This window comes from Chinchilla lanigera, unplaced genomic scaffold, assembly GCF_000276665.1.
Source record: "Chinchilla lanigera isolate Chin_1 unplaced genomic scaffold, ChiLan1.0 scaffold00011, whole genome shotgun sequence".
In the NCBI taxonomy this organism is placed as follows: Eukaryota; Metazoa; Chordata; class Mammalia; order Rodentia; family Chinchillidae; genus Chinchilla; species Chinchilla lanigera.
In genome coordinates, this window is record NW_004955412.1 from 10770773 (window position 1) to 10787312 (window position 16540).

Below are 16540 nucleotides of genomic sequence, written 5' to 3' on the forward strand. Positions count from 1 at the left end.
CCTGTTCTCTCTTTGGCCTTGCAATGAAATACAACACTTGCCCGAAGTTGCTCAAGATCAGGCCTTACATCATTGACCTCTAAGAAGCATTGGATACAGCTGACCATTCTCTTCCTCTTTGAAGCGTTTCGTCAGACTATTTTTATCTCCATACTAATTAACCTGTCTTGTTTGCGTTCTTCCTGGACGGGTTTATTTTAGCTGCCTTTACTGAGATTCACTTTGCTTGACCACTGCAATTTGGAGAGCTTCTGACTTCTCTGCCTGTTTTCTGTTCATGCTTTCTTTCTAGATAATCCCATTAGTTCCAGGGCTGTAAATTCCATCTCTATGCTGACATCTGGCAAATCAGCATGAGAAGTTCATTCTCAGCTGACTTCGTTCTCAGCTTTAGATTTGTATATACTTTTTTTTTTTTTTTTTTTGTCTTTTTGAGACAGAGTCTCGCTATGCAGTTCAGGCTGGCCTTGTGCTCACTTTGTAGCCCAGGCTGGTCTCAAACTAGCAACGATCCTCCTGCCTCAGCCTCCTGAGTGCTGGGATTACAGACCTACGCCACCACGCCTGGTTTTATATATACTTTTGATTACTAAGAACTTTTAAATTGTATCTAAAATGCATCTCACAGTATAACATATGAAAACCCTCTGGGTTCCATTACCTAGTTCTGCCTCCCTCAATTATTCATTTCAGCAAATGACTGAATCCTTAATTCCTGTTTGTCTTTATCCCAGATTCAAGCTGTTGGTATAACTCATGAGCTGTAGCCCTTCTCACCATCCTCCATGTTTGCTTGCATTCTGGATCGTATTTGACCTTTCCTCCTAGCCTCCTAATTGGTTTCTCCACTCCTTTGCTTTCTTTTGTATAGTTTTCCACTTTATAGTGAATGACTTTGAAAGTGGACACTAAAATGTCATTGCTTTGCTAAAAACCTGTCAGTGACTTTCTGTGAATTAGAATTTAAACTTGATGCTTGTAACCTCTCTGGCTTTATTCCATAAATGTCTTCCACCTTAGCCCGTTTGTCAAAGAGGAGGAATTTGAAGTCAGTCTTGAGTCAGGAGATAAGTACTGCAGGAACTTTTCATGAACTCAATTTGTACTTACTGACTGACCAAGTGTATTTCTTATTTATTTGGAGGTTGGTTTGCCCAAGTATGCCTGTGGTCTGCAGGTTCTCCTTTCCTGTGTGGCCTATCATGATTTACAAGAGAAATCCATTTACTACTAATCGTAATAGTACACTACCTGGCACAATATTGCTATTGAGAAAATGAGTAACCCTAATAACTTGGTAACAAGTTGTTACACAATTTAGTTGATTTCTGTTCATTACTTTGAACAGCATTGGAGAGAGGCTTTACTGGAATCCTTAGCTGATATGTTATTATAAATAACTCCTGATGAACTTTCATCATTATTTTTAGCATGTTTTGTAGATTGAATTAAGGCTTCCGTCAAGTCCATTTTTTGTGTTTATGTGAACAAATCTTAACGGGTAAAATAATGCTAAACTCTGCCTCCTCTAGAAGTCCACATTTAGGAGTACATAAAAAGAAACAACTAAAACAATGGTCAGCTCCATCTAGTGCTGTATATTACAATGTATTTACAATGCATTTTATTGGTGTCTAACAATTAAGTACTAACATTTCTTGTTTTGGTCAGTGCTGCTGTCATTGTTGCTCAGTCATTGTTGCTCAGTCTGAGAAGAAAACATAGATGTATGAGCCTACAAATTAAAGCTATCACTTTGATGTCAAAATTTAGGAATTATGACATGATTAATAAAAGACTTTCAAGTTTAAACTCTAAGATAAAGTTCTTTGGGGGTCAGGAGATTGAAATGAGAGTTATAGGAAAGGAAATATAATTTTTGTGTTAAAGGAGTTTCTTTTTTACTTGTTTTGGTTGTCAAATATGTCTGTTAATCCACTGGACATTTATTTAAAAAGTGTTTATTTTAAAACATCAATTTTATAGAAATTACATTCTTTAAATTATTCAAGTTTGCAAAGAGTTGTAGGTATGAACTTAAAAATACAAGAGCATTTCAAAATTCCTTTAGGAAATATGGAGCACACATGTTCTAAGATACAACTTGAATATATTTCTTTTTTCTGCCTTATATTTAAAAGATTTTGAATAGGTGAAATTTGTATACCTTAAAGTTTTGTTGTGCATCCCGAAGTGCCGAACTTATTTTTCTGTTAATCCCAGGTTCAGTATCTATACCGAGTGTTCTGCCGGCTTCGTCCTGGTATTTCTATTCTTGCTCTCCATGGCAGACAGCAGCAGATGAGAAGAATGGAAGTCTACAACGAATTTGTGCGCAAGAGAGCTGCAGTGCTCTTTGCTACTGATATTGCAGCCAGGGGACTGGGTAAGAAAACTTACTGGAATGAAATTTCTGTGATGATGGGAAACAATTCACCTAGAAGGTGCATTTTGGAAAATCTAACAGACTCAAATAATTGGCCATTTTTTTCCTTCTGTGGGGTAAATTAGTAAATTTGTAATAACTGATTAATATTAAGGATTTATCAGTGAAACATCCCATAATATTTGCATCTTTTTTGCCCTTACTGTGTTTCATCATAAATTCTCATGAGCCTCCAAGTCAGAGGAGGAAATAAAGACAGGAAAGTTTTTCTGTTTCTTTGAAAATTGCAAACATGTTTATTGTAACTCACTTAACAAGAAAAATTAGCGAAGTCTCTCTTTTCACAATCATCCCACTTTGAATTTAAAATAACATTTAATCTACTTCAGTTTTTTTTAAAGCCACTGTATTACTATATAACTTGTAGCTTTGTCAGGGTAGGATGAGGATTAAAGTGATCAGAACTGGTATAGAGATACAAATGAGATGAGAATAAATAGGTAGGTAGTAATTTGGATTCTTGAATCATTTTGTTTTATTGTGTTATGGCAAATTTTAAACTCACGTAAAATGATTAAATCTAATATATCCTCATACATGTTAATCCTCTTACATAGTTACCTTTTTCATGATTCTCCTTTTACTGTCCTTGTTACTCTAAAGCATATCTCAGCCATCATATTGATTCATTCACATGATTGGACCCACGTATACATATTTTTAAAGTTCTTGAGGCTTTTCTCAGTCCCATGACAACTCTTCCCCCTATAAATCCCATTGCTCTTTGACTTCTAGTTTTGAAACATTCTGATGGTACTTTTTTCTATTTCTGACTTTGAACCTACAGTAGTTCACATCAACAAAACCGTGTTTTAACCTGAAGTTTATTTATTCCTTTTCAGATTCCTTTAAAAATCATTTAAGAAACTCCATACATAACATCTAATCACAGTGAACAGAAAGTAATACTTTGTAATATTTTCCTTGGATTTGTTAAAACATATTAACCAATGTAGTTTTTTGGTACTCTTTCTCTGCCCCTCCTGCCCTATCATATTTGTAGCATATTTAGCCTTTTAGTTGAAGATTCTTGACCTCTGGCCAGTGAGTCTTTGGTGTAATAAGCAGGTCTGTGAACTGCTAAGTGGGGCTTTGAAAGACATTCTATGTTTTCATCAGCCTTTAACTGAAATTTAGCATTATGAATTTAAGTAAAAAATTAAATTCATTTTGTGTTTTCAGGAATACTTGTGACTTTTTCAGTAATTAAAATCATATTTTCACCATACCTTAGTTTTTACAGATTTTTTAGGAAATTGTTTATGCTCAGTACAGCTTAGATATTATGGTTATCAAACCCATAAATAGGTTGTGTTAATGTTTTATTTATCAAGGATATATGTATGTCAAAAATTTAATAAATAGTATTGCTATGTTATAAATTTTCTCTTGTCCTTTGTATTTTACTTTGTATGTTTAAGATATTCTGAGAAGGGGTTCATAAGCTTCAATTGTGGCACAAAAATGTTAAGAGCTTCTGTTATAGTTTATTAAAAGGACTTCATGAATGCATTCTTAAGCAGTATATAGTGTTACTTTTTTTTTTTTCTTTTTTCCTTTTTGAGACAGGGTCTCACTGTGCAGTTCAGTCTGGCCTTGAGCGCACTTTGTAGCCCAGGATGGTCTCGAACTCACAATGATCCTCCTGCCTCAGCCTCCTGAGTGCTGGGATTACAGGCGTGTGCCACCATGCCTGGCCTTATAGTGTTACTTTAAGTGTTTAAAGCTCTTACGAATTATATTGTATATGCTGGTCTATACTTGTTCTCAGAATGTTTACATGTTGTTATATAAACATTTAGGGTGTTTGTTATGTAGAATGTCACGTAGTAATAATTTATCCAGTTATTTTCATTTCTGTAAAAATGGACACTTAAGTTTCCAGTTATTTCTAATTTTTTTTTTTTTTTTTTTTTTTGTTTTTTTCTGGTACCGGGAACTGAACTCATGACCTTGCTCATGCCAGGCAGGCGCTTTTGCCGCTGAGCTAAATCCCCAGCCCCTCCAGTTATTTCTTGTAAAAATGTGTAAGAAGTATCCTGAAAACTCGTCTTGTATCACTGTCTGAGAACTTCAGAACACATTGGTATCTTTTAGCTTTATTTTACTTCTTAAGAAAACATGCACATGGGGGTAAAAATGAGCTACCCTGAATAGGCCTTCTCTACCTCTCCTTATTCCCAAGAAGTAACTGCTTAAAACTATCTATTCTCTGGTGTCTCGCTCCATATGACTAAGTGATCTTACACTGCTACTTTCTAGCCTAGCAAATTTGGAAGTTATCCGAAGATTTCATTTCATTATCTAACAATCATCCCTTATTTTCGATCCTCCATTTTCTCTATATTGCTATCTCATGACTTTAGGCTGGATAAACACAGTTTGTATTTGTTGTTTTGACTATAATTATTTACTGCTGCGATAAGTAGTGTACTATTTCCCTTCTCATACTTGCTTTCGTGTGTTTTTCTTTGAATTGTTACAAAATTTGCTTAGTTTTCTGTGTTCCGGCTCTGATTTCTGAAATGTCCCAACAGATGTCACTTGCCTGGTTTTCCACAGTCGCAACACAATTCTGTTTCTTTCCCCTTGTTACCTCCCTTATGTAGCCTTCTGCTTGCAGCTCAAATCTGGATTCATTGTTCGGTAAACCTGATGCACATTTCTTATCTTAAAACTTTTATTTATAGATACTTGTCTTCTTTCTCTTGGCTTTTTTTCTCTGAAGTCACTTCTCATAGCTTCCTAGATTTACCTAGGGAGGTAAATTTTGAGTATTCCATGTCTGATAATGGCCTAGTTTTGAAAGATAATTGGGTTGAGAATAGAGTTCTGAGTTGAAATTGTTTTCTTTCAGAATTTTGCAGATGTTTTTCATTGTCTTGGTAGTCAGCCTATTATAGAAGACATTTGCTTTTCTTACTCCTTTTTGATAACCCTTTTCTGGATCTTCTCAGGATTTTCTGTTTGATCTCAGTGTCCTGACACTTTATGATAATGCATTATAGTATGAGGTCCCTACATGTGCAGTTCTTCACTTTGTCAGTGTAGACAGCATTGTTCAGTAGAATTCCCTGTGATCATGGAAATATTCTCTGCACTGTCTAGTACAGCGGGTATTCCTACTTGGTAGAAGTAGGAAGTGGTCAGATTTCTTGACTTCAATTTTAATTAAACAAGAATAGTTACCATATTAAACAGTATAATAGAAATACATGTCTTTCAGTTGCAAGAAATTTATTTTCCGTTGCTTCATGGTGTTACGTATGTATGTGATATTACATATGCAAAATAATATCATTTTGTGGAGGACTCAAAATGCTGATGTCTATTTCCTTTGAATGTTGAGTCTTTTCAGAGAAGAAAACTTCAACCACATGCGAATTAATATTGCTGGTGGCTCAGTAGATGGCTACCAAGGCAGTTTGCACCAAAACCTTTTAGGGAACATGCATACTTTCCTTATGCACTCTTATTTTTTCTCTAACTCTACAGTTTCTGCCTTTGGCTGGATCTGGTGTGCAGAGGTTGGAAGCTTTTTGACTGTTTGATTTCCTTCAGGAGACTGAGCTACAGGATAAGGGAGGAGACTTGAGTTAAAGTGCTGCTTTCAAGTGCTGTTTGTAGCTTTGCTGTATTACCTGCCTTTTAAGATCCCTATACTTTTAAGTCCTGAGAAAGAATTGTTTTAAATACGTATTTTTCTTGACTTTCTCCCCATACTAAAATTTAACCCTTTTGAGTAGATTGTTTGACTTAATGATACAAACATTACTATCCCTTTCAACATCTTTTTTTTTTTTTTTAAATACTCATCCCTAGTCTCTAACGGAAATTGATCAGAAAGCCTCACAGCAAAATCTATAAATGACTAGAAGTAGCTCTCTTGAGAGCAAAGTTCCTTGGAAATGAGTGAAAATTTCTGTATCAGAAATAGATAGAGGGTAATTATTGCTAAGAGACAGAAAGAAGCCAGAAAGACACCATTCATTCAGTTGGAGATGGGGCTAGTGGGAAAAAATAGACCTTCATTTAAATTTTGAAATCAATTTTATAGTTAGTTTACTGGGACCCTGTGGAGAGTAGTTCTTTTTTTTTTTTTTTTTTTTTTTTTTTTCTCCGGTACTGGGAACCGAACTCACAACCTTGCGCTTGCCAGGCAGGCGCTTTGCCGCTGAGCTAAATCCCCAGCCGAGAGTAGTTCTTTGAGGTTATTAAACATCAGGGTATTTCATTTATTTGTCTGACATGAAGTGATCTGTCTCTTCTCTGTCAGTTATGAAGTAATCTTCACATTCAAACACTCATTAATTTTAGTTCACTTTATCAAAGAAGCATAGTGTTTACCATCTCTTAGCTCATGCAGTTAATTTTATTTTTAGTAATGTTCACATTGATGTCTGTCAGTTTGATGTGATGGAAAGTCAGGGCAGGGATTATTGTCACATAAAAATGATACAGTAGGCTAGATCTTGAAGTGATTTCTTACTTAAATTTTTTCTATATAGATTTCCCAGCTGTAAATTGGGTTCTTCAGTTTGATTGTCCAGAGGATGCCAACACATATATTCACAGAGCAGGCAGAACTGCCAGGTAGGTGTTCTGGCCTTTTTTTTTCTTTTGATATTTTTTTTGGTACTGTGCTGTCTAAATAACAAGACTGCTTCTCCAGCTGCATAGAATGGAGAAACTAGGTAAGTGAGTGCTGGTTTGGTTATTTGTGGTGTGGACTGATAGCAGCTTGCCAGCTGCTGTAAATCATATGGCTGAGATTAGATTCCTGTTGAGAAAAGGGCATTGCCTTATTTTAGATTCTTATTAAAGTAAGCTTTTCAAACTTTTCATCAGAACTGCTTGCTGAATATCATCAATTGAAAGTTAATACTTCTTTTCAGATGAAGAAACTGAGTCTTTGAGTAGTTAATCTGTTAAAGGATCTAGAACTAGAATTTTGGCCATAGGTAGTTTGACTCCTCCAGTCTAGATCTCATATACTAACCCTCCATGCTGTAGGCTTTATTAAGCAATAGGGTGGTTTGTAGTCTTGGATTTCTTCTTCCTCCCCCACAGAGGGGAAAGTGAGGTTAGAGGCATCAGTGAGGGCCATTCCCAATTATTTCCTTTTCTTTTTATTTTCCTCTTCTCCACATCCCCAGTAAAAGTCCCCCATAGTTGGTCAAAAACTATAGGGAAACTGTCTAGAAAAGAAGAGAGCAAAGTCAGTTATTTAGAGCTATGTGGCATAGTAACGTATCTGAATGCATGAAAAGAATCACATGGTATGTCAGAGGTATGGAGGTTGAAGTGAGGCTAGAGATGTATCTGCTAATAGAAGTGTAAATGATTAACAGCTTTCTTTGTAACCGAGGCTGGCCTCGAACTTGCAGTGATCCTCCTGCCTCAGCCTCCTGAGTGCTGGGATTACAGGCATGCATCACCACGCCTATCAACAGCTTTCTTAATAGCATTTAGTGGTACTTATCAAAAGCCATAGAGTGCTTTTTTCCTTAGTAATTCTGCATCTAGAAATTGATCTTAAGAAAACAGGTGAATACATTTTTTTTTTTTTTTTGAGACAGGGTCTTGCTATGTAGTTCTGTGTAGTTCAGGGTGGCCTTGACCTCACTATGTAGCCCAGGCTGGCCTCAAACTCATGGCGAGCCTCCTGCCTCTTGCTCTCAAGTGCTGGGGTTACAGGTGTGTGCCACCATGCCTGGCTACAATTTTAGTAATTGTTTATGTTTCTTCTATTTGTAATGGGTAAAAATTAGAAGTAACATAAATGTTAAACATAATGAGGGTATTTTTAATTACGATTAGCCGCAAGTGGGCTATTTGATTTACATTTTCTTCCCATTTTCCTTGTCATCAAAACTAGGTGGTGGGTACTACTGTGGATCTTTGTGTTGGTCTAACTAGACTGTCAGATGCTTCTGATTTCAAGTCAAGATCTCTTAGGGCTTTCCCAAAGAAGATATGTTCTTTAGATCCAAGGTTTAAGTCTTCCTTCTTCCAGCTGCCTTGTGCCTACTTCACACCTGAGTGTCTTCTATCTCTTGATTTTCTAGGCAGTCCCTTTGTAGTTTAGTGGTTTGTTTTGTTTTGTTTTTATGTAGGTTTTAGATGGCTCTGAAGAAAAGAATAGGTATTTTTGTGTGTAATGATTTATGTTTATTCCAATTGAAATGGAAGTTTTTCTTGTGCTTCTATAGCCTAACGAGTAAGCGTCTCTTTGGCATTTTCTAATTTCATAAAATATGTTTGCATATAAGTGTCAACATGTTTTTTCGATGGATTTGAATTTACCGTGTGGGCTACCTTTGAACATAACCAAAATATACTCAAGTGTGTTTCTTTGAGCAATAAGAGAGTACAATAGTAAAACACTACTATAAAATAGGATGAGCTTGGTGTGGTGAGTCACACCTGTAATCTTAGGGCATGGGAGGCTGAGACAGGAGATGCTAAGTTCCAGTCCATCCTGAGGAATTTAGCAACTTAGTGAGGCCTCATCTCAGAATCAGAAGAGGACTGGTTATGAATATATTCCAGTGCAAAGGTCCTGGGTTTAAATCTTAGTATGCACTAGATGATTCAAAAATCAGTATTTTACTTCCAATTAATAATACTTCTTTTGGCTTTTTGATATAGGGTCTTGCTGTGTAGTTCAGGGTGGCCTTGAACTCACTGTATATTCCAGGCTGGCTTTGCACTTGTGGTGGTCCTCCTGCCTTAGCCTCCCAGTTCTTACCCATTTGAAGGTGTATGTCTCTGGTAAACTGTGTGACCAGGTATAAACAGACTATTTATTTAAGTGATATGCCACATAGTGTTAGTCTTCTGGGTTACCTGGGCCAGAGTACCACCTAATATGCCAAGAAAGACGAGTTTTAAACCTGTTCCTATTTTATGTGTACCTTCACATTGCTTTTATCTTTATAACTACCTAAGCATTATATTGAGTGTGGTAGACAGCTTCTAAAACGACTTTAAAAAAATCTGTATCTCTTGTATTCATACCCTTTGCAGTCCCCTGGCAAGAATGGGTCTGACTTTTGTAGACACTAAGATAATGCAGGTAAGATGGAACCAAGTCTAGGTCATAAAAGACTTTGTTTCTTCCTGAGTCAGCTGCAGTCTTATGAGCTGTCCTTCTAAGAAGCTTATATGAAAAGGAACTTAGAAGCTACCTCTGATCAACAGCCAGAGAGGACATGAAACAACCAACAATAATACAGTATTTTCAGTAAGCATGTAACCAGCTCCCTCTAGCTCCTTGTTTTGGGGCAATTGAAGCTGATGAAACAGCAAACAGCAAGCAGTGGGGAATGGCCAAATGCAAGTTTTTTAGAAAGAATAAGAGGAAAAGCTCCCTGATCACTGGAGGGGGTTCATGAGGTGGACACCATAGATGTTTAAGTTCTCTGGCTTTTTATATAGTTTTTGGTACTAGTGTTCAGGACAGAAAGCAGGGATGCTCCTGGTTGCAGGTAGGCCTTTGATGGCTGGAAAGCAAGCTGCTTTGTTTACATTTCACTTCCTCCAAGTCTTCTTCCGTTTGTTTAGGGATCTGTTCTTTATTCCATGCATTCTGTAAGTCTTGATAGTTGGTTTGCTAAAGTGAGTTATTTGGGTCATCTGGTATATTAATTCACTTAAGCCCCTTCTTTAGGTTTGCTTAAGGTTAATTATTCAGGATCTGTGCCCTATCTGCCTAACTTCCCCTGTCTCCTTGCTTCAGTAGGACTGAGTTTAGTGTACATTGTCTTTGTGGATTAAGACAAGTTAACCTTCACAATTTTGTTTTCTTCTGACATCTGAAAAAAAATGGGACATGGTTAGAATAGCAGCCTGTTCTTCCATTTCATAAGAAAGTACAAGATGTCTCAGTGGTCTTTAATGTGTTATGAATGTATTTGGATAATAGTTCAGAGTGATGTGTTCTGAGAATGCATTAGTGGTGGTTGGTTAGGTAAATCCCATGTTGTTCTTCTCAGTAAATGTGTAGTGTATATGAACTTGTACATGTATCCACACATATGTGCGTTTTGTGTCTTGTGAGTCTTTGGTTAGGTGAGGTTGGATATGGTGTCTCACATGCATGTGGATTATTTACCTGCCATTTACATGTGTCATTGGTATGTATATAAACAGGGCAGGCTTATTTGTTCATAGAACACAAGCGGTATTTTAAAATTATTTTCCTTGTATAAAGGTCATTAGACATTTTGATGTGGCAGGTAAGTGTCCAAGGGAGGAAGTACTTCAAGGTTTTTGCTACTGGAGAAATTCCTGGAAATCTAATGTGTAGTACTCAAACATGCTATGGTGAGCATTAAATTGAGTCATAATGCGTGGAGATGAAGAAGAGTTTGAATAACATCACAGTGATTGTATCTGAAGAGAGAAGACTAATTTAAAAAATGTTTTAAAGTAGCTTTTAATGTGATCATTAATTTTTAAAGAAGTCTATTTTGTCCTTTAGAACCAGCTATATTTTGAATTGATTTATAGAAATATAGTACTTTGAATTGATTTATAGAAAAGTAAACATAAAAGAATGCTTATTTTTAAGTGGGCATAGTGGTGCATGCCCATAATACCAGCACTTCAGAGACTAAGGCAGTTTTGCTGAGGGTTCGAGACCAGCCTGGGCTACGTAGCAGAACTCTGTCTCTAAAAAAAACAAGAAAGAAATGCTTATTTTTTTTCTCTGACAGTTTAAAAGTTGCCCTTAATGGGTTTATAGATAATTAGAAAGTTTTGTGGGCCATGAGACTGAATAATTGAGTTGAATAAAGGCTAAATTAAAATTTGAAACTAATTAAAATCCTGTGCTAGGCTGTAATTAAAACTAGGTTGCCAGATAGTGTTTGCTTTTGGAATTGCAGTGTAATACATGAATATAGAAAGATGAATTCATTAGCAGAGTGGTAAGGTTAGTGAAATCTGGTGTTTAAAAGTCTTTTCTGTGTTTTAGCCAAATAAAAATGAAGGATGACACAAAAAATTCTGTCTTCCACTGTTTATTCTCTGTTACTTTTATTTTAACCTGTCTAGAATTCTTTGGATCTATAGCAGTTGAGACATTTCCCTCTATTTTCCTTAGCCATCTAGACCCCTCTTAAAATAATCTCCTTTTGATGCAAATAGGACAAGGGATATAAATATAGTATTATAATTCTAGATCCTGTGGTACATCCTGCACCGAACAGTAGTCTCTTTCAGACTTGCAGTTTTTTATTACTCAAAAAAAAAAAAAAAAAAAATCAAGCTCTTATTTCATATAAACATGTGCAGTTGAAAATAGAAACAATTTGGGAAAGGTACTCAGACACCAGATATTTCTTATTTGGGGCAGATAGGAAAACTATGGGTGTAGGAAGGGAATTTATGTATAATTATTTTTGTTTCCAGAGCACAGGGAGGTAAGATCATTTCAGCAGTATTTCAATTCATTCTTACTTGCCTGGCTACATTTTGTGGCTCTGAGAGATTTTGTGATGAATTTGGGTAGCAGAGCGTGATTCCACTAGGGGACAGCAGAGGCCAGACCTTTGCATTGCACACTTGCTGGCTGCGGAGAGGATCACACAGCAAATATCAAGCAGGAAGCTAGTTAAAATTTCTAACCTGGTAAGGTTTCATGGTCTGTGGAAAGTGCTAATTGTTTAAGGCGACAATCAGGATTTTTTATAGCCTTTAATTGGTTTATGAGTAGAAATAATAGTGAAAAGACAATATCCATGAGCATTAATTTAAGTTTACTTGAATTTCTTATACATAAATGGGACTAGTATTTACTGGTGAAATTTCTCATTTCTTTCATTCCTGTAGCTGTGATTGCTGAAGTCCTATCTTCAGTCTGTTCCTCCAAGATGAAAGCCCATACTTCCTTACATGACATTCTGCCTTTGTTGGTTTCTAGGGTTTAAAGGCTTAATAAAAGGGCAAGACAGATCCTTCCTTTGTATCTCGAAGCAGTAGAAGCTGGGGTGGAATAGAGCCAGTGTAGCTGTGGAGGTGGATAAGGACCTGTCATTTCTTGGGAGTCCACCATTTCCCAGAGTACTTAGCTACCTTTGCTAATTACTATTATTTACTCCTACTATTTACTCAGTATGGCAGGTAGTGATCTTTTCAAACACAGCTCAGATCTTGTCACTCTTCTGATGGCTTCCCAGTTCACCGAGAGTGACAGTGACCTCCAGGCCTATACCTTCATCCCCCTCCTACTCTCATATCCTATTCTTCCCTGAATCCCTAGGCTTCTCGCCTGTCCTGCTCTTGTATGTCCAGACATCCTCTTGCCTTAGGGCCTTTGTATTAGCTGTTTCTCTTGGAATGTTTCTTTTTTTCAAGTATTCACACACCGGCTTTTCTTACTCTCTCCCAGCCACTCTTCCTTTCTCTCTGTTCCTTTTTACATTTTCCGTAGAATTTACAACCCTCTATGAAAGCATTTACTTGGTTTTTTCCCTTGCTTCTCTTTTTCCTTGCTAGATTGTCAGTTATGTAAAAGCAGAAATGTTTGTCGGTATACTGATGTACCTTCAGTACTTTGAAAAGGGCCTGGCATATATTGGACATTTGAGATAACAAATCAGACTCATAAATCACACTTTACCCAATGTATTATCTATTAGTGTGTAGCAAATTACTGCCTGGCCTAGCAGCTTACAGAGACAACCACTTATTTGAGTTTCTGTGGGTTGAGAATCCAGGTGTGGCACAGCTGGGTTTTCAAGGTCTCAGTCTCATCACAAAGGTGCTATGAAGGTATCACAAGACTGCTTGAAGGCTCAACTTGGATAGAGGTGTTCCAAGCTAATTCACATGGTTGGTTGTTTCATTTCCTCTCTGGCTGTTGGTCAGAGGTAGCTTCTTGGAAGGACAGCTCATAAAACTGACTCAGAGTGTGTGTGACAGTGGACAGGAGAGAGAAGGATGGAAGCAACAAAGTCTTTTATGACCTAGACTTGGTTCCATCTTACTTGCATTATCTTAGTGTTTACAAAAGTCAGACCTATTCTTGCCAGGGGACGGCAAAGGGTATGAATACAAGAGATATAGATTTTTTTTAAAAGTTGTTTTAGAAGCTGTCTCTCATGCTCAACATAATGCTTAGATAATTACAAGGATAAAAGCAATCTTAGGGTACAGGTAAAGTAGGAACAGGTATAGAACTGATCTTTCTTGGCATATTAGGTGGTATACTGGCCCAGATAAACACAGAAGACGAAGAGTGTGTGGCGTATCACTTAAGTAGATGGTCTGTTTATACCTGGTCACAAAGTTCACCGGAGATACCCTTTAGTCTATAGATTAAGCAACCCTGGCATGTCTTATTAAAAGCATCTCATAGATGAGGATTCTTACATTTCTTATGAAGAAATTTGACGATATTTTTAAAAGTCAAGACAACCTCTTCCCTGCCTCTTACCTCTGTACAACAGGGAAAGTGGATGGATTGTGGCTTAGCCAGTTACTTTTTTTTTTTTTTGGTACTGGGAATCCAACTCAGGATCTTGTGCTTGCCTGGCAGGTGCTAGTGCTGCTGAGCTATATCCCTGGCCCTAGCCAATTACTTTTGAAAACTTGATAACTATTTGTTGAGTGAATAAATGAATGGATTTATTTAGCCGAAGAATAACCTTGTTAAAGGTTTTCTTATCAGGAAATGCCTTTGCAGGGACTTTGAGGTAAAATAGGTCTGAGATTTTTTATTTAAGTAGCAGGCCTAGATTTATTCAGTTTTTTCTGACTCATTTTTGTAAGAGTGCCTTAATCCAGGTGTTTTTACTTAATAGATTCCAGTGGTTGCTGCTCTCATGCAGAGGTTGTAGAATGCATGAAAACCAGGCATACTTGGAGATGAAAGGTAGATGTTTATTTAAATTTGCTGATATTTATGGCTATGAAAACTAACTCAAATATATGTATTTTCCTTCATTTGAATCATGAGGATAGATGCCCCATAGCTGTTCAAATATTGTCTTTGAAGTTAGGATACTTAGGCTTGAATGTGATTCCGTTGCTTGATGATTGTGTACCTTTGGACTAGCTTTTAACTTCTAAGTCTGTTTCTTCTATAAAGTGAAGTTAATCATAGCTATCTTTCAGTTTTCTGAATGTATAATTGTAGGTGGTATTAGTACTGCTTTCATTTTTGTTAGGAATCTATTAAAATTTAATGCAGCTGTAAAAAACCTCTTCCCTGAGAACAGAGTTGGTGGCAGCCCAGCGATGATCAGCTTTCCCATTGCTAGATGCAATACACACATCTTGGAGGAGGAGAACTTTAACTGGGCTCACGGTTTCTGATAGATTCAGTCTCAAGTTGGCTGGCTCCAAGGCAGAAACATCGTGGTGCAAGAGTGTCGGGGAGCAGAGGAGGGGAAGAGTGCCAGCGGGGAAGGCAAGGGAGCACACACAGAACCCAAGGCCACACCTCCGTGTTCCACCCAGACACATCTAGCAGTGTGCTCCACCAGTCCCAAGATCCTATGCCTATCTAATAGTGCCTGTTTGTTATTTCTGATATTTTAGGCAGCAGATGAGGGTCACTTTCTCCCAGAATATTTTAATCATGTCTTTTTTCTCTTTTAAACCCAGTAGAGAGTCTTTAGACATTCCCTAAATTAGAGATATCCTTATTGCTGGAATAATGAGTTCTCTTTGTACACACTGTTTAGGAGGAACAGAACAGTTGGGCTGGGAGTTCTTAGAGCTGTCTTTCTGCAAGTGTATTACAGACTATACTGTTTTCCCATAGTGACATGAAGTCGTGGGGATGGTTCCTACAAGTAAGGCTAAGCTATAGACAGAATAAGAATGTAGGGAGATATAAGAAGGGGAGAAGACAAAGGCTATGGAATAGCAAAATGTACCCAACATATGTCTCCCTTTCTTTACCTCTTGATGAAACTTGCATTGTGAATAATGCCTGGTATGTTACTAATCATGATTGTAGAATTTTAGGGGACCTAGATTCAAGTGTATGTATAAGTAAGAAAATATAGTGTAGAAAAATTTAACAAACAGAGACTCCACTAGAATGGAGGTGATATGTTCAGAATCTGAATTGGAGTAAAAAGGTTATTGACTTGTTTTTGAGACAGGATATCACTGGGTAGTTCAGGCTGACCTTGAGCATATTAGGTAGCCTGGGCTGGCCTGAAATTTGTGACAGTTCCCCTTCCTCAGCCTCCTGAGTGCTGGGAACACATATGTCCCACCATACCCAGCAAGATTATTAACTCTTGGGTGAAAGGCAGATTATTACCACAATAGCAGGGCTAGTCTCCTCTTTTGGTCATAGTGTTTTAAAGATTATTTCAATGGAAAATTGCCATGTTCATCTAAGTGAAGGGTTTGGATCACTTGCTTTAGCTAGAAATACTAGTGAACTGCAGAATATGTATATAAGCTTCTTGATATCTGTTAGATAATCATGATCCATCTCTTGAAGATCCTTGTTTTTGGAGGGAATCTTGGTATACTGTAATTGAAAAAGCAACGGATTAGAAGTTTTTAAAATCTTGTAACTGCCCTTCCAACCTGTTTTGAAACTTGGTTTCATTGTTCTGTTTATCTTTTTTTCCCTCTAAAATTAAAAAAAAAAAGTTTCAGAGTCTTTGATACGAGCTGGGTGTGGTGGCACACACCTATAATCCCCAGCACTTCGAAGGCTGAGGCAGGAGGATCACTATGAGTTCGAGGCCAGCCTGGACTACATAGTGAGTTCAAGGCCAGCCTAAACTCATAGTGAGACTCTGTCTCAAAACCCAACCTAACACGACCCGAACCAAACCAAAACAAAACAACAAATCTTTGATATGTAGTACCAATTGATTTTAGATAAACTTCTTGGCCTCTTTTATTTGCTTCCTCTTTTGGTTACTTTTAGAAGTTGGTATATTAATGTAAAACTAAGTTCCTAAACTTCCAAGAGCAATGTAAAAGCAATATGATATTAATGCTTATGATGAAAATGAAAATTAGTCAGGTGCAGGGCTTTTTATACAGTGTCAAGAATATCTCTTAAAATAATCAAAATATATGGAATTTTAAAATGCAGGTCTTATGAAGAAC

General features: G+C 37.1%; 1 protein-coding gene across 1 annotated transcript in view; it reads left to right on the forward strand.

Moving 5' to 3' along the window:
• Ddx10 (DEAD (Asp-Glu-Ala-Asp) box polypeptide 10) overlaps positions 1–16540 on the forward strand; it is a 260398-nt gene that overhangs the window by 23131 nt on the left and 220727 nt on the right. The window contains exons 8-9 of the mRNA XM_005378043.2: positions 2224–2386; positions 6955–7039. Coding sequence (XP_005378100.1) covers positions 2224–2386; positions 6955–7039 — 248 coding nt within the window. The remainder of the gene's footprint in view (positions 1–2223; positions 2387–6954; positions 7040–16540) is intronic.